Source organism: Notolepis coatsorum (genome assembly GCF_963971535.1).
Source record: "Notolepis coatsorum genome assembly, chromosome: 11".
NCBI classification, from domain to species: Eukaryota; Metazoa; Chordata; class Actinopteri; order Aulopiformes; family Paralepididae; genus Notolepis; species Notolepis coatsorum.
The window spans coordinates 124931924-124956877 of NC_140175.1; the positions used below are offsets into that span (position 1 = coordinate 124931924).

Genomic DNA, 24954 nt, shown 5'->3' on the forward strand with positions numbered 1-24954 from the left:
GTGGGATTTGGTCGTCGGAAGAGGAAAAACCCCCATCTCAGTTGCTTTATAAAAACGCTGTTTCAACCACAAGCAACCAAGGCGTGCCAGTCAATCGCCTGTTTACAGCGAGCTAGCACTATACGTGCGTCGGGACACACCCCCATCAATGAACAGGCTATTTAGACCTGTCATTGAATCCCCAAGGCGCCCAGGGAAACGACAAGAGGGGTGTGACACTCCCTAACTCCAACACTTCTGGAATAGAAAAGAAGGAAGCATCAACAGTATGTATCCCAGTCTATACAGCCGGGGTAAAAATGTTTCACATTTTTACATCCCACCACCCTCCCATAGGAAGGAGACGGGGATCCCCAGAGAGACTTCCCACGCGAGCTGTACAGATTGAAAAGAATATATTGCACCTTGAGCCATGTAAAAAACTGGTTTTAGGGCTCTCCGGGGAAGAGGCACTGAACCCATACACACTCAATAATCGAATTGAATCGAATACATATACAATAGAATAGGACCCTTCTAGAGGGTCCACTCACTTTGACAATCTGAGGAGGAAGGCTCTGTACTCTAATGGAGGCTCCCTCACATGGAAGAAGGAGTCCGAACTCACAGAAGGCCCGAATAGGCGCTTGGTGAGGAGGAGCCCTGACCACCCCCCTGAAACAGATCCATCACATGGACCTGAACAGCACACGGAAGTCCTACCAACAGAGACGCGCACGGTGACGTACTCTATGGCGGGGGAATTCCTGCGGTGCACACGCCCAATATACCAGGCCGTGGGACCAGGAAACTCCCTCCCCCCCCCCCCCCCCCGTAACGTGCCGAACCGCCACGTGATGGGAACCTTGAAGGACAGGGGGTGTACCCCTGACCGACAGAAACAAGGGGGAGAGGAAAGGTTACCAGTTCACCCCTTTACGACCCCACACCCATGATACGATGTAATGGCAAAAAGAGAATATGACACAGTCATAGTCAACTCTATGAAGCGTCTGACAGCTCCACACAGCGCATGAGCTAACCTGCTATCTGATTTTTACTAAGGAAAAAAAAAACACAGAATAGAGAGGGCTCTAAGAGCCCCGGTCCAACATACACATGTGCTTCTGTGGCCAGTCCAACCCAGTTGTAGGTCACATGACACACACAACCCATCATCACCTACAAAAAATGGCAAAACACTCAACAGAGGAACGCCGTTTTTCACAATGAGAGAATACATCATTCTCGATTAGTATCGGCCACAGGCCTTGCTAAGCACACACGACAGCGACCAACCATCTTTTCTTTTAGGAAAATAAAGTTTCTCCAGCAGTTTTAGCACAACCTCAGCAATCAAGCTAAGAGTTACATCGCATCCCTACCACACAAAAGACACAATTAGTGCACAAACATGTCTGATAGGAGGATGAAAAAGTCCCCAGGGAACCGGGGGGAAAAACACAATCCTCTTATTTTACCCTCAATACGGCCAGTTAAAACAGGAAAACCTGTTAATATGTGAACACACTGTTCATTGTCATCACAGGCTGAGAAAAGAACATTCTTTTACTCACTTGTCACCAAGCATAGCTTCATAGGTTAGTTACCTTAGTTGTGAGTACACGGTACATATAAACACCATGATGTTTCTCACACAACAACCAGATCATTACATCCCGATTTGCACGGAGAAGCTAACTGCCAGTGACAAAAACAGCTCACACATAACCCGCGCCGTATCCCAAATGCATTGCAGCAACACACAAAAAGTAAAATATTTTCAATATATCAAATGCAAAGTACATTTTTCTGGGGGAGATTATTACAGGCTAGGCATGTTTCAATGATTAGCAGCAACACATATTTTGATGGATTTTTTGTAATGTCAGATTTAACACCAACTCTTTTCAGAAAAGTGGGAGTATTTCATTTTATTTACAAGAAATCTAAAAATAAATGGTTATGATCAGGGCTGAAGTTTAATTAAAGATTTATGACCGTTTAGACTGCATTACTCTCTGTCACAGTGATCTCCTGGTTGTTCCCCACTTAGATTATCTAACTATCGCGCCGCCGCAACCAGAAACACTGGCCTGGCCTGCTTCTAAGTTCAGTGGCCTGACTGCACACAAAAAAAAAAAAAAAAAAAATTTTTTTTTTTTTTTTAGCTTTTTTGGAAATGTTTTCAAGTACCACCAGCAGTACCACCAAGTACCACTAGTGGTACGCGTACCACAGTTTGAGAACCACTGGACTAGGGGATTAAAAGGCACACTTGTAGAGCAAGGAAAGCTGGATATGTCAGCAATGTTTCTTGTCAATTAGAATTGTGGTGTGGAAATTAAGGCCTTCTAAATATAAGCTACAAGATACAAGAGATACAAGAGTTTTATTTGTCACGGCATACAGGTATAATACAGGCCAACTACAAAGGCACCTCCCTCAAACTGAACAGTGACATCTCCTTAGCAAATGATCTCAATTCCTTCTATGCGAGGTTTGAGGCTGTGAATAACAACACCAGCCTACAAACCATGGCAATGGGGGGGGGGGGTCTGCTGATGGAGACTCAGTGTTCAGGGTAACAGAGCATGAGGTGAGACGGAACTTTAAAAAAGTGAATATCAGGAAGGCAGCAGGACCGGACGGCATCCCCGGCCGCGTCCTAAAAGTCTGTGCCGACCAACTGGCCCCGGTATTCACTGACATCTTCAACCTGTCCTTGGAACAGGCTGTCATCCCCACCTGTCTGAAGAAGTCCACCATCATCCCTGTACCCAAAAAATCTACGCCCGCTTGCCTCAACGACTACCGCCCTGTAGCCCTCACCTCCATAGCCATGAAGTGCTTTGAGAAGCTAGTGAAGGGCTACATCTGTTCCTCCCTCCCCATCAACCTGGACCCCCTGCAATTTGCATATCGCCCCAACAGGTCCACGGAGGACGCCATAGCCCATGTGCTGCACACAGCAGCATCACACCTGGACAAGAGGCAGGGGAACTATGTGAGAATGCTGTTCATCGACTACAGCTCAGCATTCAATACCATAGTCCCCTCCAAACTAATAGCCAAGCTCAGGGACCTGGGCTTGAACTATGACCTCTGCCAGTGGGTCTTGGACTTCCTGACGGGCAGACCCCAGGTGGTAAGAGCAGGCAACTGCACCTCCTCATCCATCACGCTCAACATAGGGGCCCCCCAGGGCTGTGTTCTGAGCCCCCTCCTCTACTCCCTCTACACACATGACTGCGTAGCACAGCGGAACAACAACACAATCATCAAATTTGCTGATGACACAGTAGTGGTGGGCCTGATCTCTGCCAACGACGAGAGGGCCTACCTGGAAGAGGTAGAGAATCTGTCACAGTGGTGTCAGGAGAACTGCCTCTCCCTGAACGTCAGCAAAACAAAAGAGATGATTGTGGACTTCAGGAGGTCGGGGGTCAAGGACTACAGCCCCCTCAGCATCGACGGGGCACCGGTTGAGAGAGTGAACAGTTTCAAGTACCTCGGAGCCCACATATCCGAGGATTTGACATGGACCACACACATTGACAGTGTTGTGAAGAAGGCACGACAACGCCTCTACTTCCTCAGGCGCCTAAGGAAGTTCCAAGTCAGTCAGAAGATCCTTAGGAACTTCTACTCATGTACAATAGAGAGCATCCTGACTGGCAACATCACCTCCTGGTTTGGGAATAGCACTGCACAAGACCGTAGCAGACTACAAAGAGTGACACGTTCAGCCGAACGCATAATTGGAGGGGGGCTTCCCACCCTCCAGAACATTTACAACAAGCGCTGCAGGGGGAAGGCTAAGAGAATTATTAAGGACTCGAGCCACCCGAACAACTGCCTCTTTGAACTGCTGCGGTCAGGCAAGCGATACCGGAGTCTTAAGGCGAGCACAGAAAGACTCAGAAGAAGCTTCTATCCCCAGGCCATCAGGCTGCTAAACGAACAATAAACACTATGCAACAACCATCAAATGCACACAGCACACACATCCACACACACACACTCACTTAAACAAACAACACACTGCAGCACCCACTCTCCACACTTTAGATCACACAAACACACTTTATATTTATTGATAAAGGATTTGCACTACAACTCGTACACCTACTGTAAATTGTTGTAAAGTCAACTCTTGCTTTCCACTCCAAAGGACATAAGGAAACAACTCCAAGTTCCAACTCCAAGTCAATTTTTATTTTCAACTTTTCAACAGTTTTAGTTGCAGTTGATTCTTGACTGGTTGGTTCTTCATATAGGTTGAAAACCTTCGAAAACAAAGAAAAAGGTTTTAACAATGCAATAAACATAAACAATAAACAACAATAACCATCTTTTCAAACCAATAAGTTCTTTTTTAAACATGGTTGATTTTAAACATTAAATATATATTTTAAATAATCAAACGTCTTTTAACGATAGTGTTTACACAATGAATGCCAAAATGTAAAGTATTAAATTACCTTATAAAGTCGACATTTTAACACAGTCTTAAATTAACTCGACATTTTAACCCAATTATTAAAGTAATTTTCAATGAATCATTTCTGAATTGTAACCTTTAATAAATGATTCAAGTTAGTAAACATTTGATTCAAGTCAAGTAAACATTTGGTATTTTAAATTGAATAAGTGAAGAAATATAGCTAAACTTTAAGCTTGTAGATCAGCTCTGATTGAACAAGGCATTTTAAACCTTTAAACATGAGTTGTCGACCTTTTTAGTAGTCTTTCAAATTCTTAAATCATTTTAACATTTCTAACTTGGTCTTAACTTGTAAAGATACTTTTAAACATAAATGAAAACCAACTCTCAAGCAAGTGAATGTGTAGACTGAAACAGTTGGAGCTACTAAACACACAATTGAATTAGCCTGATTTTAACCACATTTAAGCAGAAGTATAAATAAACAGTAGAATAAGTAGAACATAACCGACCATTGGCGTCTTTGGGGGTAGAGCTTTTTGGGTCGACCTTCAGCTTGCTTTGTTTGTTTGTTCTGTGAGTGTCTCCACCACCTTCAGCTTGCTTTGTTTGCTTGTTCTGTGAGTGTCTCCACCACCAGCCTTTAACAGCTGTTCAATCAGCCAACGGCAGCCATCTTGCAGCTGATGCACTCTGGGAGATGTAGTTGGTAGTTGTCTGAGGTGTCTTGACATGCTCCACTCATGAGTTTTAACTCAACACCTCCCACTTGAGCTCCTGGGTTCTTAACCACAGAGGTCACTCAAGTCCTTCACGACTCTGTTGTTCTTCAGTAGGAAGTAGAATGACCAGCCGTCTGACATCTCGATGCAGAATTGTGGCCGGGATTTTGGTTTTTTCACTATTTGATTTTGTGGGCTTTCCTTTGTCATTTGCTTTCGTGATGGGGACAGGATAGCTGGGAAAGGTCCTCACCAGCACATCTCTTACGATGCCTTTGCAGTCAGCGTTGACACTGACTACTCTAGCCAGCTTGTACTGTCCTCTCAGGGCATTTTGGTCAGCCAACCAGACCACATCTCCAACAGCAACATTTCGCTCTTTGGTGTGCCATTTGTTCCTTATGAACAAATTAGGACCGGCCAATTGGCTCCATTTCTTCCAGAACTTGCTGACTTCTGCCTGAATATTCTGAAGTCTTTTGTATGGGTAGCCATCAAACTGAAAGTATCCAGGGTCACCTTTAGGATGGGCACGTCCTAAAAGCAGAGAGTTTGGAGTGATGTACTCTATGCAGTCTTCCCTGCTTTGAGTTCTTGCATCGATGGGTCTCTCATGATTGTGTGATTGCAGCTGAAAATGCCTTCCTTTGGAGTCTGTTTACGCTCTCCCTGGCCTGGGCAGCTACCTCTCCAGCTGATTTAATGGGCCACTCCTCCACTGGCCACTTCAGGAAATCTGGTCCATTTTGCCAGGTGGAATCCTCTTGTAATGATGTCAGCTATGTTCAGACCTCCACGGATCCACCACCAGTCCTGCACTGGTGCAGTCTTTTGGATTTCACCCACTCTGTTGGCAAAGAAGCTTTGGTACCCATAACTGTCTCTCTGGATTGCCCCAAGGACCGTCTGACTGTCCAGCAGATGGAACCATTTCTCGATCTTCATTCGAGCATGCTTTTCCACATACTTCCTGATTCTGGCTGCGAAGACTGCTCCACAGATCTCAGCTTTTACAGCTTCTCCCTTTTGATCCAGAGGTGTCAGTTTGGCTTTTGATTCCACTAACCGAACTTCAATGCCATGACATGTTTCCCACCTTAAGTACATCACAGCTCCAAAGGTTTTGTCACTTCCATCAGAGAATGTGATGCCCCAAGGGTTTCCTTTCCAGTCGGCTGGTGTGAGGCTTCTGTAGAATTTCACCTGACCAAGCTGTACATATTCTTCAAAAAGCTGTATGGCTTCTTCTCTGATGCTTTCCGAGAGTGGTTTGTCCCAGGTTTCTTGGGTCAGCTTGCCACCTCCTCCCTCTTGGAATGCCTTTCTGACAAGAATTGCTCCCTTCTGCTTGACCGGTGCTACTAGGCCAATTGGGTTGTACAGCCCGGCTACTTGGCTTAAGAGAGCCCTTCTAGTCAGTGGGTTTGGTGTTTCGGTTCTCACCTCTTCTTTGAGGAGATCTTTGCCAACTCTCATTTTCTTCTTTCTTTTGGAAAAGTTAACAGAGGTCAACATGTAGAGCTTGTCTTCGTCCACTTGGTAGCCGATGCCTAGGGCTTTGTTGTCTTCTTCCCTCATTTGATTTGGGAGAATGAAGGTTTTCCCTTGTTCCTCTTTTAGGACTTCCTTCTCTGTTCCTTTCCTCCCACTTTGCCCTGACCGGACCCATGGTTTGAGGAAGAAGCCTCCAGCTCCCAAAATCTCTTCAACTTTTGCAGTGATTTTGTCGAGTTGATCCAGGTTATTGTGGGAGGTCAAGAGGTCGTCCACATAACTGTCCTCTTCAATGACTCTGCGTTCATCTTCCAAGTGAACAAAGCTGGGCAGGCTCGCCGTTTCTCTCATAGCCAACTGAGCGATGCAACCAGCAGGTTTGTCCCCGATGTTGACTCTGGTGATTGCATATTCACTGATCTCCTCTTCTGGGCTGTCTCTCCAGAGGAATCTGTGTAGATGCATCTCACGCTGCTCCAGCCACACAGAGTTGTACATCTTCTTTATGTCTCCTAGAGCTGCATGCACACCTTCTCTGAACCGTAGCAGTACAGCTCTAATAGGGTTGAGTACATCTGGTCCCTTAAGAAGGATGTCATTCATGCTCACGCCTTTGTACTTCTGGCTGCTGTTCCAGACAATACGAACTGGTGTTGTCACTGAATGGGGGTTTGGCGCCACCAGGTGGCTCACATACCACACTGGTCCAGTCCACTTGTCAATGATGTCATCGGTGAGTTTTATGGCTGCTCCTCGTTCGACCATTTCCTGGATTTGGGTTGTGTATGCGACTTTCCAGTCTGGTTCTTTGCTCAGTTGTTTTTCCATCCTTAAGAAGCAGGCCTGGACTGCACTTTTGTTGTAGGGGAGAGAGACAGGATCTACGGTCCAAGGATATTTTGCATCCCAGTGTGGAGATGGGGTGTGAGCATCCTCCTCTTTGTAGGTGAGGCCTCCTTTAATGATTTCATACTCCCTCTCCTCTGCCAGGGTCATTTCTTTTCCTCCTGGTGGACAGTTTCCACAGCGACATCCTCCACATTTTGGTTCACATGCAGCTCCGATGCTGTCCCAGTGCCACCACTCAAGGAACTCACGGTTACTGGCAACTGTGAATGTCTCTTGATATTTGACTGCTGCTGTTCTCATGGAGCGAGCAAAGTGAGTTCTTGATTCATATGCTTCCACGTCCACCTCTTCATGCAGATCAGGATGTGCTCCGCCCACCGTCTTCCCCAGTGGACTCTCCCATAAGACAAGGTCTCCAACTACTTTTACTCTTTGGGGAGCAAGTCTTCCCTCTCGGTGGCTTATGAGTAGTTCAACCTCTTCTGGCCTTTCCAGCTCTTCAAGCTTGACCTCCGGGAAAAACCTTTGCAACCTCTCTGGTTGAATCACTTGATGGACCTTGGCGATTTCATCTAGGCCGTAGCAGACTAGTTTGTGGGCTCTTTCAGTGCCTGTAGGAGTCTTCACTCTAACTTTGAGGAGGTATCTCTGAGTGTCCACCTTCATGGCCATTCCTCCAACCCCATGCACAATCAATGTTATCTTCTCTCTTCTCAACCCAAGTCTTTCAGCAGCCTTATGGGTGATGTAGTTTGTATCTGACGCTAGGTCAATCAATGTCCCAATTTTCTGACCAGCGTTTGCAGTGACTTTCATCAGCATCATGATGACAGGAAGCTCGGCGAGACCATTTCTTCGCAGTAGTTCAGACTGGCCGGAGGTTTTGAGTGCCACTGTAGTTTTGTTAGTAAAAGCCCTTCTGCCTCGATCTGCCATTTCAGAGGAGAGTTCAGACAAGAACGACTCTTGTTCCTCTGTGAGTTTGCCTTTGTTGCCGTCTCTTCCACCTCTTCCTTCTTCCCATCGAGGCTTGAATTCTCCTTTTGGGCAGAGGATATAGTGGTGGTCTGCAGCATTTCCTCCCTTCTTACAGTCTGCATTTCTGCATAGGAATGTCTCTCTGCAGTATGCAGTTCCGTCATGGCATCCGAGACATTTCCTGCATGCTCCCAGCTTCTTCAAGGCAGCCGTCTTCTCCGAAAGCTTCAGTCCCTTGAACTTCCGGCAAAAGAACAGTTTGTGGTTATGTCCACTGTCGCCACAGACAACACATACGTCAAGCTCTAGTCTCTTTGTGTTCTTTGTCGAGGCAAACTTTCTTTCATTCTTTTTGTCCGGGCGATCTGGCTTGTCAGTCTTCTCCACAATTCTTAGTTGATCAAGCCTCTCCAGTACGTCTTCCTGGTTCTTCAAATATTTCAAGAGCATGTCAAAATGGTTCTCTGCTGTGACATTGCTGCTGGGATCTACCATGAACATCAACCAGTCTCTCTTGATAAAGTCAGGTAACTTGCTTTCAATTGATTTGATCACAAGTGCGTTGTTCATGGCCCCAGAGTTGCCCAATTCAGTGAGATCTGACAGAGCCTTCTCCACAGTTTGTATAAGGTCGATGACCTTTCTTGGCTGGTTTCCTTTTACATATGGTATCCTGTCGAGCTCTTCAAGGATTTCCACAGTGATGCTTGATTTATTTCCATGCCTGTTCTCTAAGACTCTGAAAATGTCTCTGGCTGTAGTGTAGGTAGAAAGTCTGAGTTCTTTGGAGATTTTCTCCTCCACGCTGTCCAAGAGCTGGATCTTTTTAACTTCAGGGGATCCGGATGGCTCTCCCTGCCTTTGCAGGCTTTCCCAATCTTTTCTCCATCTGTGATATTCTCTCTTATTTCCAGAGAAGGTAGGTAGGGTGGTTGGCTTTATCCTCACCAACGGTGTCGTCGGATGGTGTGGTGCAACTCCTGTGCCTTGCTCAGCATTCCTCAGGCTGCGTGCAGATGTAAACTGAGGTTTCCTCATCTTCAGCCTGAGAAGGGTGTCTTCTAGCTTCTTGAGCCTCGCATTCAGTTCATCTCTGGATTCGTCAGGTATCCATTTCTCCCACGTGGACATTATAGAGATGGCCTTGTCTCCCATCTCGTCTGAGAGCGTTAGGTGCTGTTCATAGCACTCTAAGGATTCAGTCCTCACTGGCACAGTTCCTGCTGCTTCACTTACTTTCTCAGCTCCATCAATAGCTGTTTCCAGCTCATGTTTTCCATATTTGGACCACAGGATCAGCTGCACAATGTCTTTGATCTCTCCCATCTTTGTTTCGGCTTCTTTTGAAGTATGTTTGAGGTCGTCCTCTTCCTTCTCGTCAAGCCCTTCATCCTCAGGTTTTACTTCAGCCTCCAGCCCAAACCTGAATTCATCATTTGCCTCAAGCACGGCTCTATAACAGAGTGAGAGTGTGCTGAACTCATCCATCAGCTCGGATCGCAGCATGGTGTCTGCTCCTCTGGCAATGTGGTTGGCTTGTTTGGTGAAGCGGCGTTTTGCTGTGGTCCTCTCCTTCTTTAGTTATTTGACCTCCGCCATATCTTCAGCCATCTTTCCCTTCCGTGTCAGCAGTATTGGGTCGAAGCAGTTTTATCCTCGTCCTCCACTGCTAGCACTTGGTTTTCAACTGTAAAGTCAACTCTTGCTTTCCACTCCAAAGGACATAAATTGCACCTCATCCCATTTCTGCCTTGCACTATATAGTATTGTATATTAGTACACTGCATAGTATTGTATATTGTTGTGAAGGGCCAGATTAAACTGAGAATATACCTTTATTGTTTGATATACTTTGTATATTATTTATATATATACACGGAATATCCCTTTACCTGCGTTCAGACCAGAGTAATATTCGCTCTCCTATTGGACAGCGCCCCCAGGTGCCAGCGCGCAAGCCCCCAATGGCAAATTCAAAGACAACTGCAGGCATGTCGGAACATGCCCGGAGTCAGCGTAGTGATACCAGACAAGGACTGAGGTTGGGACTAGATATTCACTTAAGTATAAATACAGCGCAAGGTGCGCACACCGTGCTTAGTCGCTTAGTTCAATTCAGTTACGTTCAGTACCTTACCCACCTTCACCACGAGTCAACGTGCAGTGAAGTGAGCAACCTTGCGTCTAACAGAGCATTGAGAACCGCGTGCGAATAGAATGGTAAAAGTGTCAGAGTTTAATGAAGTAACGTTGAGTTCGACTTAATCTAATGTGAAGTAAATAGTCGTTCATTTATTGTATATCGTGCGGCCACAGTTCTTTCGTGTGTAACATTACCCAGCGGTTCGTCGTGTCTTTAGCTAGTGTACTTAACCAGGCTGTGTGGCCTAAATACGTCACCCACACCCGAGGAGTCCTAGGCGGAGAACCGTTGGACATGTACACAGGAGAATCGGCGTCGGCGATTGCAGAACCATTCCTGGTTGGATTATATTGATTTGGAACGTGGTACCCGGAGAAGAGCATCGTTGATTTCCACTATCGTTTGGGATTCAACCTCGTGAGGATTACAACTCGGGCCTGCCTCGTGGACGGGGCTGGCTAGCTGTCATCAATGCCAATCCCGTCAGACAGCAGACTGCTCCACTTGGTCCCCGAGCGCGACACCCATGGCCTCATCAGGGTGGGTGGTCGTCTGAGACGGGCCCCGGACTTAACGGATGACGTCAAGTTTCCTATAGTCCTCAACAGCCGACACAAGGTCACCGAGCTCATCATAAAGAAATACGACGAGGATGTGCACCACGCTGGGGCAGAGAGAGTCTTCGCTGAGATCCGACGTCGCTATTGGATACTGAACGGAAGAGAAGCAGTACGTCGCTTCCAGCGGACTCGACCAGACTGTCGCCAGTGGCGAGCACAGCCCAGTATACCCAGGATGGCCGACCTGCCTCACCGTTACACCCGACCCGTGGCGAAGCTGATAGAGTTGCCGAGGCTCCCTGACCCCCCTGATGACGATCATGACCCACTGACTTGTAGATTGCCCTACTCCCCACAACAGACATTGAGCAGTTGATTGGACTATTAATCTGTCTTCCTTTCACTAATTAGGTGCGGACTAATTAGGAGGCGGCTGTTGTGAAGGGCCAGATTAAACTGAGAATATACCTTTATTGTTTGATATACTTTGTATATTATTTATATATATACACGGAATATCCCTTTACCTGCGTTCAGACCAGAGTAATATTCGCTCTCCTATTGGACAGCGCCCCCAGGCGCCAGCGCGCAAGCCCCCAACGGCAAGTTCAAAGACAACTGCAAGCATGTCGGAACATGCCCGGAGTCAGCGTAGTGATACCAGACAAGGACTGAGGTTGGGACTAGATATTCACTTAAGTATAAATACAGCGCAAGGTGCGCACACCGTGCTTAGTCGCTTAGTTCAATTCAGTTACGTTCAGTACCTTACCCACCTTCACCACGAGTCAACGTGCAGTGAAGTGAGCAACCTTGCGTCTAACAGAGCATTGAGAACCGCGTGCGAATAGAATGGTAAAAGTGTCAGAGTTTAATGAAGTAACGTTGAGTTCGACTTAATCTAATGTGAAGTAAATAGTCGTTCATTTATTGTATATCGTGCGGCCACAGTTCTTTCGTGTGTAACATTACCCAGTGGTTCGTCGTGTCTTTAGCTAGTGTACTTAACCAGGCTGTGTGGCCTAAATACGTCGCCCACACCCGAGGAGTCCTAGGCGGAGAACCGTTGGACATGTACACAGGAGAATCGGCGTCGGCGATGCAGAACCATTCCTGGTTGGATTATATTGATTTGGAACGTGGTACCCGGAGAAGAGCATCGTTGATTTCCACTATCGTTTGGGATTCAACCTCGTGAGGATTACAACTCGGGCCTGCCTCGTGGACGGGGCTGGCTAGCTGTCATCAATGCTGTCGAGCATCTGGATTACAATTATTACTTTGCTGCTGTTCAAGGGAGTTTACAAGGACCGACTCCTGTACCTGGAGTCTCTTTATTCCTCATTGAATCAGATGGAGTACCCGAACATTCCTCTACCCTCCAGGCCTTACACCCCGGAGGGAACCCATTGTCTCAGTCGGTACCAGTGTTGCCCTATATAGCTGCTACTATACGACAGGTGGTGTCAACTTAGACCCATCGTAGGATTCCTGCTATTCTTAGTGACTCATGCTCTTGACTGACTTTACGTATATTCTTCGCCATACAAGCGCGACCCTAATTCTCATTCTGTAACCTAACGTTGCCTAATAATAATAAATTACCCTCAAATACTATTTCTTTGTCAATGCCGTATTCTTGTGGGTGTTCACCATCTATATTTGATGTACTGTCTGGCCAGTAATTAAAGTACATAACTAGCAGTGGTTTAATCTATCACAATCTTTAATACAGTCAGGGTTTTGTAACCCCTCAGTTACATATATTATATGGTAACTCAGTTACGTCTATTCTGCATCGAACATTGTACATATGTCTATACTGAACACTGTGACCTCATTTTTTTTACTTCTAATTTACATGCTATACTATGTTATTTTATTTCATACTTATCTTGTCTTGCACAGTCTCTGGAGCATAACAGTAAGAAGCATTTTGTATAAAAGTATTCTGTACTTCTGTATGACAACTATTAAAGAAACTTGAAACTTGAACTTAACTAGTTTTTTTTATTTTAAATGTTTTGATAAGTGGATAAGCCATCATTGCTGTTGCTTTAATGCAATGTATTGACTTGATTTCCATCTTGAAAATCCATGCTAACTACTTACTTCCCAGATGGTTCTTCTGTGTAACAAACCATCTGGCGGCTCAGGTTCACTTTAAGTAACGTGTCTCTATCATTTACCATCTTATGGCAATTTGAGAAAGTGCATATGTAATGTAATTATTCTTAAAATAACATTTAAACATATCAATAATAATATAATAAGTTGGAACATCTGTGGAAAAAGATCGATGACTCCACATCACTCACATCAGTGGCGTCCAGCTCCTCGTTGTCATTGATGCTGGCCACGGTGATCTGACCCTGACTGCACATGGGGAAGTCATAGGGGTTGTTGGTGATGAGCGTCATTTCTGGTGTGGAAACACATAGAATCAAACGAGTTAGACAGGATCTGCTTCCGTCCAATGATTATGGACCATTGTTGTTGACAATTAAGATGAGTTATATATCAGTTATCGGTTAATCAGTTATTCAGCTCACCAATCAGCTCAGGCTTGTGGTTGGTCATCATCTGGTAGAAGATGTGGTAGCCTCTCTCATCTGGAAGCTGGAAGGTCACTCTGGACTTCTCCAGCAGATCTATGAGGTTTGGTCATAATAAATATCTAGCCTACTAATAATGTCACTTGTTTAATTTGTACTGTATGTGAATGTTATACTTACATGTTTCAATATCAGCACTGGACAGTTTGCCAGATGGGAGGAAGTGGATTCTGATGAATTTACCCTTTTCAGAAGAACACAACAGTGTTATTATTGTGTAACCAAGTAATGCCCAAGTGATATTTGATAGACAATTAAATATTCAACTTACAAAGCGAGAGGAGTTGTCATTCCTCACAGTCTTCGCGTTACCATAACTCTCCAGCAAGGGATTGGCTGCAATGATCTGATCCTCCAGTGAGCCCTATAATTAAAATGTCACATTTTAACAATCACATCAGTACATTTCCATTCTTTGTTAACATTTCTGTGGTTTCCATTTTCAGTATATTCTCTCAGTATTTTACCTGTATCTTTGACTCTTTCTTCTTCTCTCCGCCAGGAGCCACTGCGATCGTGGCAAAGTACTGGATGACACGCTTGGTGTTCACAGTCTTTCCGGCACCAGATTCTCCACTGTGTATAGATGATTGAATTAAGAGGAACTCACAAACTCATTTCAATTATTTTGATTATTATATTGATATTTTTGATGAACAATGAGAAACCTACGTGATAAGAACAGACTGGTTCTCCCTATCTGTGAAAGGTAAAGCAAGATATTTCTTATCTGTTTAACCAAACCAAAGATAATAATTCATAGGATTTTCTTGACCAGCACATACCAGTAAGCATGAACTGAAAGGCGTTGTCAGAGACAGAGAAGATGTGGGGTGGGGCCTCCATACGCTTCTTGCCTCTGTAGGCGTTTACAACCACCTCGTCGTACACTGGGAGCCACTTGTAGGGGTTCACCGTGGCACAGAACAGCCCAGAGTAGGTCTGAAGGGGAATAGACATTCAAGAATATTTACAGTAGGCTGTCTTAAGGGTAATTATTTAATATTGCACCTTTTACTCATATTTGAGAATATCTTACGTAGATCATCCACGCGGCATAACGCTCTTTGAGGTTATACAACACAGAGGCTTCATTGAGATGGGTCATCATGGCCATGTCCTCAATTTTGTCATACTTGGGAGGGTTCATAGGGTGAACATCGTCCTCCTTAACGGTTTTCTCCTGAAATACAGAAACACAATGTCAGTTTACCGACTCATCTGCCAGTTGTATTGCTTTGAATTCTGTATGAAACACTTCAGCCTACTTTACCTCCTGAGTGTCATGCACTTTGACAGTGACCTTGGCACCGTCTTTGCTCAGGATGGTACATTTGAGGTACAGCTCCTCCTTATCAGCCACGTAAGCAGCGGCCTTAGCATCAAAGGGTGCGGTCTGAGCTTCAAGCCTCTCTGCCTCTGGCTTACGAAGATAAATGGCGGCCTTGCCGTAAACGGCCATCTCCGCGTCCGTACTCATGGTGGCGGTTTTCCTGTTCACAAAAATAAACGTATATAATTATATATTGATATAATTTTCTGCTGATGTATTTTCTATGTTTTTATTCGTTTATTTGTCATGGACAATGCAAAAGAAAACATTGTAACAAGTTACAATAACAGAATACTGATGTATTGCATGTAGGATTTCTAGCCAAGACAAATGTCCAACCCCTATTCCTGGTGAGGCTGTTCCACTTAGAAGTGATCATTACATATCATCATTACCACAAGTAAACTTAGAAGTGATCATTACATATCATCATTACCACAAGTAAACTTAGAAGTGATCATTACATATCATCATTACCACAAGTAAACTTAGAAGTGATCATTACATATCATCATTACCACAAGTAAACTAGGTCAAATGAGCACATAATAAATAGTGACATTGTTCACATGATCATACAATAATTACAATCTGTTTTCCCTGATTCATGGCAATACGTGTGTATGTGCATGTTTATAGGTGTGTGTGTGCAGGGACGTGCACAGGACTTTAGAGGGGCAGGTGCTCAAAGGCTGAAAAGGGCACTATTTTTAAGGGCCCTTTTTCGGGCGGGGGGGGCCTTTTTATGGTTTTTGGGCGTTTTTGGTGATGCTTTTTGGGGGGTTTTGGTGATCAAATATTGAATATTGAACTATAATAATCAGTGCAGGAGCTCACTTATCCTTGAAAGACACTTTTATCACTGACTTAAAAGGCCCATACATCTCCATAAATGTTCAGGGGGGAGGTAATAAGTGCTTACCCTACAGACCCCAAGAAGTGCTGTATATTCTGTATTGTTTAATTTAAATGCATTTTTTATTCCAATCCCGATTTGTATTTGAGATTCCCAAATCCCATCGGACTTGACTTCTTCGTGTCCCTCAATGAGTGTAATACCAGCATTCAACTGTATGCGCCACAGCGGTTTCTATCATCATCATCATCACCATCCACGCTATGCATAAAATATAGGTCCGTGAAGAGGCACGCTGAGGAGGCCGTGCAAACTGCAATGGAATACGGGGCATCTCTCTCTCTTTACCTAATATTTTGAGCATGCACATACTGTAGTGGTATGTATGTATGTTTGTCTATGTGTGCCTGTTCTTCTATCTGTGTGTGTACATGTCCATGTGTGTCTATTCCTCTAGCTATGTGTACATGTCAATGTGTGTCTGTTCCTGTATGTACATGTCTACAGTATGTATGATCAGTGATCAATGATCGCAGGTTTCGTTGTTTGTTTCAGCCAGTGTTTCACCTTTTCATTAACGTTTTCAGATCAATTTGTGTTTTTATTTCAGTTGGTAGGTCATTCCAAAAATGTATCCCTTTTATTGAAAAAGATAACTGACCGAAAGTGGTTTTGCGCTGTGCCACCCTGCAGTTGCCATTTACTGATCCCCTAGTAACGATTCTATTGGTGTTTGTTTTTGTGACATATGGACAAAGTACAGCTGGCATGAGATTATTCACGCATTTTAAAATCTATTTGATAAAAGAAAACTTGATAACGCTGTCATAACTGAGCAACTTCATTACATTTAAAACAATACGCCCCCTCCCCTGCTGGATAACATATTTATATGTAGTATTTATACATTTCTGTATTTCTGAAGTTCTGAACGCCTGGTGGAGATACAACCTACGTCATATACAGCACATTGGTAAATCAGCACAATCTCCCCTATAATACAAAATACATTTTAAACTATTGTTGTCTATTGTAATATTATTGAAAGACAAATTGTAAGTTCTGAAGCCTGCTCTAGGACCAAGTTAGGGATGGATGTGGAAACACATCTAAATTCACCTGCAACCACCACTGCTGAAATAGTGGCAGGTTATGTTCTATAGTTCTCACCTTGTTGCTACCCGATCACAGAGGAACTTTTCACAATCTAGAACCCTGCATGAGAGAAGAATCCGTTATAGATGTTATTGCTTCTATTACTTGAGTTTTACAGAATGTCTTTCTTCACTTAATTAATTTATGTTTGATGACACTGAATTATAAACACAACTACTTTTAACATACGTTCATCATTGACTAAAATATTCTAAATGATTAGTTTACCTGTAGTAGTATGCACATTTCCATCAAAGTCACATTATTTGAATTAAGTTGAATTCATACATCAGTCAACATCAACGTGTATTAAAGCATCTCTTGTGCAAGTCCTCCAGTGTCACTCACCACCAGCTGGAACAGTGAGATCCGCTGTCTCCGTCTCCCTCTCCTCCCTCTTATATTGAGCACATTCTGCAAGCCACGCGGAAACTAAATATCTCCCCAAAAAGGTCAAATGCATTTTTATTTGCATTTCTTATTACAACAGCACCCTATTTTTGTCATGTCGGACCATGTCTGCCATACTACGAGTTATATGCTCAGTCTAACAGCCCTTCAAAGCAACTGCTACAGCATCATTTGTATGTTGTATTAATAGTACATTAATTAACTAATTGCAATCAAACAGATGAACAAACTAATACACTTAATATTCTATTATTTCTATTTCATGTTCTAATAAAATATATATATAATCACCTTACCTATTAATTTTCATTTCATTAAGAAGCACCTTGTCTGATGGCAATATCTACAAGTTAAGTTATATACAGTATATATAGTGTTTTGTGTACAGGGAATATCCCGTTTTGAGAAAATGCATATTATGTACATGATGCAGCTGGTACAAAAATGTGGAAATGTAATATTCATGGTTGTTTTTGATTATTGCTTTATATGTTTTATGAAATTACAGTTGTAGAGGAAAATTAATTTGTCTATATTTGTCCTACCTCATTGTTCTCGAAGCCCAATCATCATTCTCTGTGGTCTTCATGGCCTGGCACATACTTACATTCTTCACATGGAGTCTGCATACATTATATATGCACATATGCAACATTGTGCACACAATTTCCAAGTATCAATAAAACATTAATTATCTTGTGTATTGCTTTGAGAGAGTTGTTCAAGTTAATAAATAGAGAACCACACCAATGGCCTGAAGAAATTCTCCGGAGACTAGGACCAGACCCTTTGTTCCCAGAGCCCAGGAAAAGACGACGAGGAAAGAGGGCTGGGATCCGAAACAGGCTGAGATCCAGACGCCACCGTACACCACTTCCCAGTATATTGCTAGCCAATGTACAATCAATAGACAATAAACTGGATGACATCCGAGCAAGGATTCAATATCAAAGAGACGTTAGGGACTGCAATATCCTTTGCTTCACCGAAACATGGCTCACACCGGAGGTTCCAGATCACGCAATTCAACCAGCGGATCACTTCTTTATCCATAGAAAGGATCGGACATCATCAGAGTCCGGTAAACAACGTGGAGGAGGTATTGCCTTCATGTTTAACAAAAATTGGAGTGATCCAACGAACGTGAAGGAATTATCCAACCACTGCTCCCCAGAACTGGAATATATAACCATCAAGTGTCGTCCTTTCTTCCTCCCGAGGGAGTTAACGGCGATCGTCCTGGTCGGAGTGTATATTCCACCGCAAGCCAGCAACAAGGTTGCGCTCTCCAGACTACACGACGAGGTAAATAGAATACAAGTGGCGAACGTTAACGCCGCCATTTTAGTACTGGGAGATTTCAATAGCGCCAATCTGAGAAAGGTATTGCCCGACTTCTATCAGCATGTGACTTGCAACACCAGAGGCGGTAACATCCTAGATCACTGTTACACGCAATTTAAAGGTGGCTACAAGGCTCATTCTGATAGTGGCTTTGGCAAGTCAGATCACGCATCCATTTTCCTTTCACCAAAGTATAGACAGAGAATTAAAAGTACTCCCGTAGTCTCGCGAGAGGTGCAGAAATGGGATCTGACGTCAGAAGAGACGATCCGGTCAGTGTTTCACCACACAGACTGGATTGTGTTCCGCGACACAGATAACATTAATGCCTACACGGAGACAGTGCTGGACTATGTCTGTACTAGGGTGAAAGAAACAATCCCCACTACCAAAATGAAAGTTTACCCAAATCAAAAACCCTGGGTAGACAAATCCGTCCGTGAAGCTCTGAGAGAGCGCACCAAAGCATACAATGACGGCCTAGTGGCAGGCAACATGACACAACGTAAGGAGGACAGTGTCAGAGGCCAAACGGCGCTACAGGGATAAAATTGAACTCCAGTTTGAACAAGCTGACTCTAGAGCTATGTGGCAGGGGCTCAAAACGATGACAGACTACAAAGGCGCCTCCCTCAAACTGAACAGTGACATCTCCTTAGCAAACGACCTCAATACCTTCTATGCAAGGTTTGATGCTGGTAATAACAACACCAGCTCACAAGCCTCGGCAATGGGGGGGGGGGGGTCGGCTGCTGATGGAGGCGCAGTGTTCAGGGTAACAGAGCATGAGGTGAGGCGGACCTTTAAAAAAGTGAATATCAGGAAGGCAGCAGGTCCGGACGGCATCCCCGGCCGCGTCCTAAAAGTCTGTGCCGACCAACTGGCCCCAGTATTCACTGACATATTTAACCTGTCCTTAGAACAGGCTGTCATCCCCACCTGCCTGAAGAAGTCCACTATTATCCCTGTACCCAAAAAATCCAAGCCTGCTTGCCTCAACGACTACCGCCCTGTAGCTCTCACCTCCATAGCCATGAAGTGCTTTGAGAAGCTAGTAAAGGGCTACATCTGCTCCTCCCTCCCCATCAACATGGACCCCCTGCAATTTGCATACCGCCCCAACAGGTCCACGGAGGACGCCATATCCCATGTGCTGCACACAGCAGCATCACACCTGGACAAGAGGCAGGGGAACTATGTGAGAATGCTATTCATCGACTACAGCTCGGCATTCAATACCATAGTCCCCTCCATACTCATAGCCAAGCTCAGGGACCTGGGCTTGGGCTATGACCTCTGCCAGTGGGTCTTGGACTTCCTGACTGGCAGACCCCAGGTGGTGAGAGCAGGCAACTGCACCTCCTCATCCATCACCCTCAACATAGGGGCCCCCCAGGGCTGTGTTCTGAGTCCCCTCCTCTACTCCCTGTACACACACGACTGTGTGGCTCAGCGGAGTAGCAATACAATCGTCAAATTTGCTGACGACACAGTGGTGGTGGGCCTGATCTCTGCCAACGACGAGAGGGCCTACCTGGAAGAGGTCAAGGTCCTGGCGGGATGGTGCCAGGAAAACAGCCTCTCCCTGAACGTCAGCAAAACAAAGGAGATGATTGTGGACTTCAGGAGGTCGGGGGTCAAGGACTACAGCCCCCTCAGCATCGACGGGGCACCGGTTGAGAGAGTCAACAGCTTCAAATACCTCGGAGCCTACATATCCGAGGACTTGACATGGACCACACACATTAACAGTGTGGTGAAGAAGGCACGACAACGCCTCTACTTCCTCAGGCGCCTAAGGAAGTTCCAAGTCAGCCAGAAGATCCTTAAGAACTTCTACTCATGTACAATAGAGAGCATCTTGACCGGCAACATCACCTCCTGGTTTGGGAATAGCACTGCAAAAGACCAAAGCAGACTACAAAGAGTGACACGTTCAGCCGAACGCACAATTGGAGGGGGGCTCCCCACCCTCCAGAACATTTACTACAAGCGTTGCAAGGGCAAGGCTAAGAGAATCATTAAAGACTCCAGTCACCCGAACAACTGCCTCTTCGAACTGCTGCGGTCGGGCAAGCGATACAGGAGTCTCAAGGCGAGCACAGAAAGACTCAGAAGTAGCTTCTATCCCCAGGCCATCAGGCTGCTAAACGAACAATGAATGAACACTACACAACAACAACCACCAAACGCACATAGCACACACATCCACACGCACACACCCACTTTAAACAAACACACTGTAGCACCCACTCCACACACTTTATAGCACACACCCACTTTAAACAAACACACTGTAGCACCCACTCCCCACACTTTATATTTATGGATGAAGGATTGCACTACAACTCGTACACCTTACTGTAAATTGTACCTAAAATTGTACCTCATCCCATTTCTGCTTTGCACTAGATAGTACTGTACATTAGTACACTGCATAGTATTGTGTATTGTATATTATATGGTAACTCAGAACATTGTACATATGTCTATACCGAACACTGTGACCTCATTTTCTTCTTCTAAATTCATGCTATATTATGTTATTATGTTATTTGATACTATCTTGTCTAGCACAGTCTCTGGAGCGTAACAGTAAGAAGCATTTTGTATGAAAGTATTCTGTACTTCTGTATGACAACTATTAAAGAACTTGAGAACTTGAACTTGAGGACTATAGAAATAACATAATATAACTAATTTCATGATTGTTCAAACATAGTGTTAAGCCCGTGTTTTTCTTTATCATAAATCGATCAATAGAGACTGTATTAGATCCCCAATTATCATATCATGGGGTATCATTGGAAAGCCACAACCCTTGGCTACAACCCTGTCTAAACATTTTCGAGATCGCCAAATGATTTACGGAGCTAGAGCCCCCGGAGTTCGGGAGTGGTAATGTGTACTTTGGCGCACGCCTCACATATCGGCATGTAATTCGAGAACCGCTCAACGGATTTTGTCACCTGAAAGGGCAATTGACAGGCAGCATATAGGGCTTTAATTCTATCTATATATTGTATTAAAAGAAATGCACACCCAAGCCGCTAGAGGTCGGCAAAGTGGCGCTGCAAAGTGTTAAATGCTGCACTGAGAGCCTGTAACTGGTGCAGAATATCAGCCTGCTGATTACCCTGGGTTGTCTGCTGGGTGGCCAGAGTGTTAAGAGACTCCTGAATAGGCTGGACCTGGGCCCGGAGGTCCTGCACAGCAGCCGCAGCCGCACCTAACTGTTGGGTGTGGTCGTTGGTCAACTCGATCTGGACCGCCAACGCTGCCCTAACTCTGTCTGTGTCGGCTGGGGTCGACATGGTCGGGTCGTAATGTTATGGTTTGTTACCAACCCCAACAGCACGGCACAGACAGGTAGTTCAGAGTTAGCCAAAAACCAGGGCGTATTTATTTCCAATAACAGAGAATAGCAAAAACAACAAAAAGCACAAGTGGGGAAATGTTCTTGGCAGAGTTGTCTGCGGCTCTGCAGCTCATCTCAGAGCAGAGACGGCACTGTGGCGTTGCGCCTCTGACTCTGCGGCTCTGCAGCTACTTGAAGATCCACTCGGGGAGGAACAGAGAGAGAGAGAATTGTCAACAAACAAGCGAACGGAATACAAGGCAGTCCAGTCCTCCTTAGCTGAGTCCAGTATAAACACAAGTGACAAATCTTCAGTGTTTACCAAACACACAAGTTTAGCTGAGTCCAGTACAAACAAAAACGGGGGGATGCGCGCTCTTCAAGCCGACGCGCCCCACTCCAGACGCGCTACTACTCCAGACGCACATCGCTCCCTATCCTACGGGGGGATGCACGCTCTTCAAGCCGACGCGCCCCACTCCAGACGCGCTACTACTCCAGACGCGCTACTTCTCCAGACGCGCTCCACTCCAGACCCTCGAGTTGGCGCGCTCTTCTAGCCGGCGCGCTACTACTCCAGACACGCTACTTCTCCAGACGCGCTCCACTCCAGACCCCCGAGCCGGCGCGCTCTTCAAGCCGACGCGCCCCACTCCAGACCCCGAGCCGGCGCGCTCTCCAAGCCGGCGCACATCGCTCCCTATCCTACGGGGGGATGCGCGCTCTTCAAGCCGACGCGCCCCACTCCAGACCCCGAGCCGGCGCGCTCTCCAAGCCGGCGCACATCGCTCCCTATCCTACGGGGGGATGCGCGCTCTTCAAGCCGACGCGCCCCACTCCAGACGTCTAGCCGGCACGCTACTACTCCAGACGCGCATCGCTTCCTAATCCTCTACGGGAGGATGCGTCTCTCCGAGCCGGCGCGCTCTCCGAGCCGGCGCGCTCTCCGAGCCGGCGCGCTCTCCGAGCCGGCGCGCTCTTCAAGCCGACGCGCCCCACTCCAGACCCCGAGCCGGCGCGCTCTTCAAGCCGACGCGCTCCACTCCAGACCCCGAGCCGGCGCGCTCTTCAAGCCGACGCGCTCCACTCCAGACGTCTAGCCTGCGCGCTCCTACTCCATCCCTGTAAGCAGCTCTGGCCCTCGCCCTGTCCAAGGCCTTAACCCTGTTTTCTCTGTCCCTGTCTCCAGCCCGCCTCCCCGGGCCTCTGTCCCTGTTCCCCTCTCCAGTGCCCCTGTTCCTGCCCTGTCCTTTGCCCTGGCCCTGTCCTTTAGCCTTAGCCCCTTAGCCTGCTCGCCTCTTAAAGGCACAGTGCCAATTTTCCCTAATTCTTGTTTCCAGTATTTTGTGTTCTCCCTTAAAGGGACAGTGCCGCTTTTTGTTTGTATTCAATAAATGCCCTGTTCTTGGCTTACTCTCATACCTGTCTTGTGTTGTGCGATTGGGGTCGGTTACAAACCATAACAGTACGACCCGACCAGTCGACGACCCCAGCCAGCACAGACAGTGTATGTTGAGTTTGTCCTTTGTTAGCTCCCCTGTTAGCCTGTTAGTCTCCCCTGTTAGCTTCCCTGTTAGCTCCCCTGTTAGCCTGTTAGCTCCCCTGTTAGCCTTTGTTAGTTCCCCTGTTAGTTCCCCTTTTGACTCCCCTGTTAGCTTCCCTGTTAGCTCCCCTGTTTAGCCTGTTAGTCTCCCCTGTTAGCTTCCCTGTTAGCCTCGTTAGCTCCCCTGCAGCTTGCCAGGCCTCTTCTACCAGCTTGGCCCCAGTCTGCTAGATTAGCCCCGGCTGCTAGCACAGCCTCTATGTTAATGCAGCCCTTGCAGCTAGCATAGGCCCTGTAGCTAGCCATGCCCAGGCAGCTAACCCGGTCCCTCTGCTTGGCCTCCACTTTTTGTGTAGCTTTCCCACTACTAGGACTGCCCCTTCAGCTAGCAAGGTCAGTTTCCCCACTGCTAGGACTGCCCCTTCAGCTAGCAAGGTCAGTTTTCTCCCACTGCTAGGACTGCCCCTTCAGCTAGCAAGGTCAGTTTCCCCGCTGCTAGGACTGCCCTTTCAGCTAGCAAGGTCAGTTTTCCCACTGCTAGGACTGCCCCTTCAGCTAGCAAGGTCAGTCTTCCCCGCTGCTAGGACTGCCCTTTCAGCTAGCAAGGTCAGTTTTCACACTGCTAGGACTGCCCCTTCAGCTAGCAAGGTCAGTCTTCCCCGCTGCTAGGACTGCCCTTTCAGCTAGCAAGGTCAGTTTTCCCCACTGCTAGGACTGCCCCTTCAGCTAGCAAGGTCAGTTTCCCCACTGCTAGGACTGCCCCTTCAGCTAGCAAGGTCAGTTTTCTCCCACTGCTAGGACTGCCCTTTCAGCTAGCAAGGTCAGTTTTCCCCACTGCTAGGACTGCCCCTTCAGCTAGCAAGGTCAGTTTCCCCACTGCTAGGACTGCCCCTTCAGCTAGCAAGGTCAGTTTTCTCCCACTGCTAGGACTGCCCCTTCAGCTAGCAAGGTCAGTTTCCCCGCTGCTAGGACTGCCCTTTCAGCTAGCAAGGTCAGTTTTCCCACTGCTAGGACTGCCCCTTCAGCTAGCAAGGTCAGTCTTCCCCGCTGCTAGGACTGCCCTTTCAGCTAGCAAGGTCAGTTTTCCCCACTGCTAGGACTGCCCCTTCAGCTAGCAAGGTCAGTTTTCCCCACTGCTAGGACTGCCCCTTCAGCTAGCAAGGTCAG

The 24954-nt window shown here is 46.1% G+C and overlaps 1 protein-coding gene across 1 annotated transcript in view; it reads right to left on the reverse strand.

Annotated features, from left to right (window-relative positions):
- The window catches only part of LOC311236875 (myosin heavy chain, fast skeletal muscle-like), a gene marked incomplete at both ends in the record, with an annotated part of 72040 nt that extends 56773 nt beyond the window's left edge, over window positions 1-15267 (reverse strand). Inside the window, 9 exons of the mRNA XM_084324664.1 lie at window positions 13491-13594; window positions 13725-13823; window positions 13908-13971; window positions 14059-14151; window positions 14255-14363; window positions 14460-14487; window positions 14573-14729; window positions 14827-14970; window positions 15061-15267. Coding sequence (XP_084180790.1) covers window positions 13491-13594; window positions 13725-13823; window positions 13908-13971; window positions 14059-14151; window positions 14255-14363; window positions 14460-14487; window positions 14573-14729; window positions 14827-14970; window positions 15061-15267 — 1005 coding nt within the window. The remainder of the gene's footprint in view (window positions 1-13490; window positions 13595-13724; window positions 13824-13907; window positions 13972-14058; window positions 14152-14254; window positions 14364-14459; window positions 14488-14572; window positions 14730-14826; window positions 14971-15060) is intronic.
- Between the last annotated feature and the right edge of the window lie 9687 nt (window positions 15268-24954).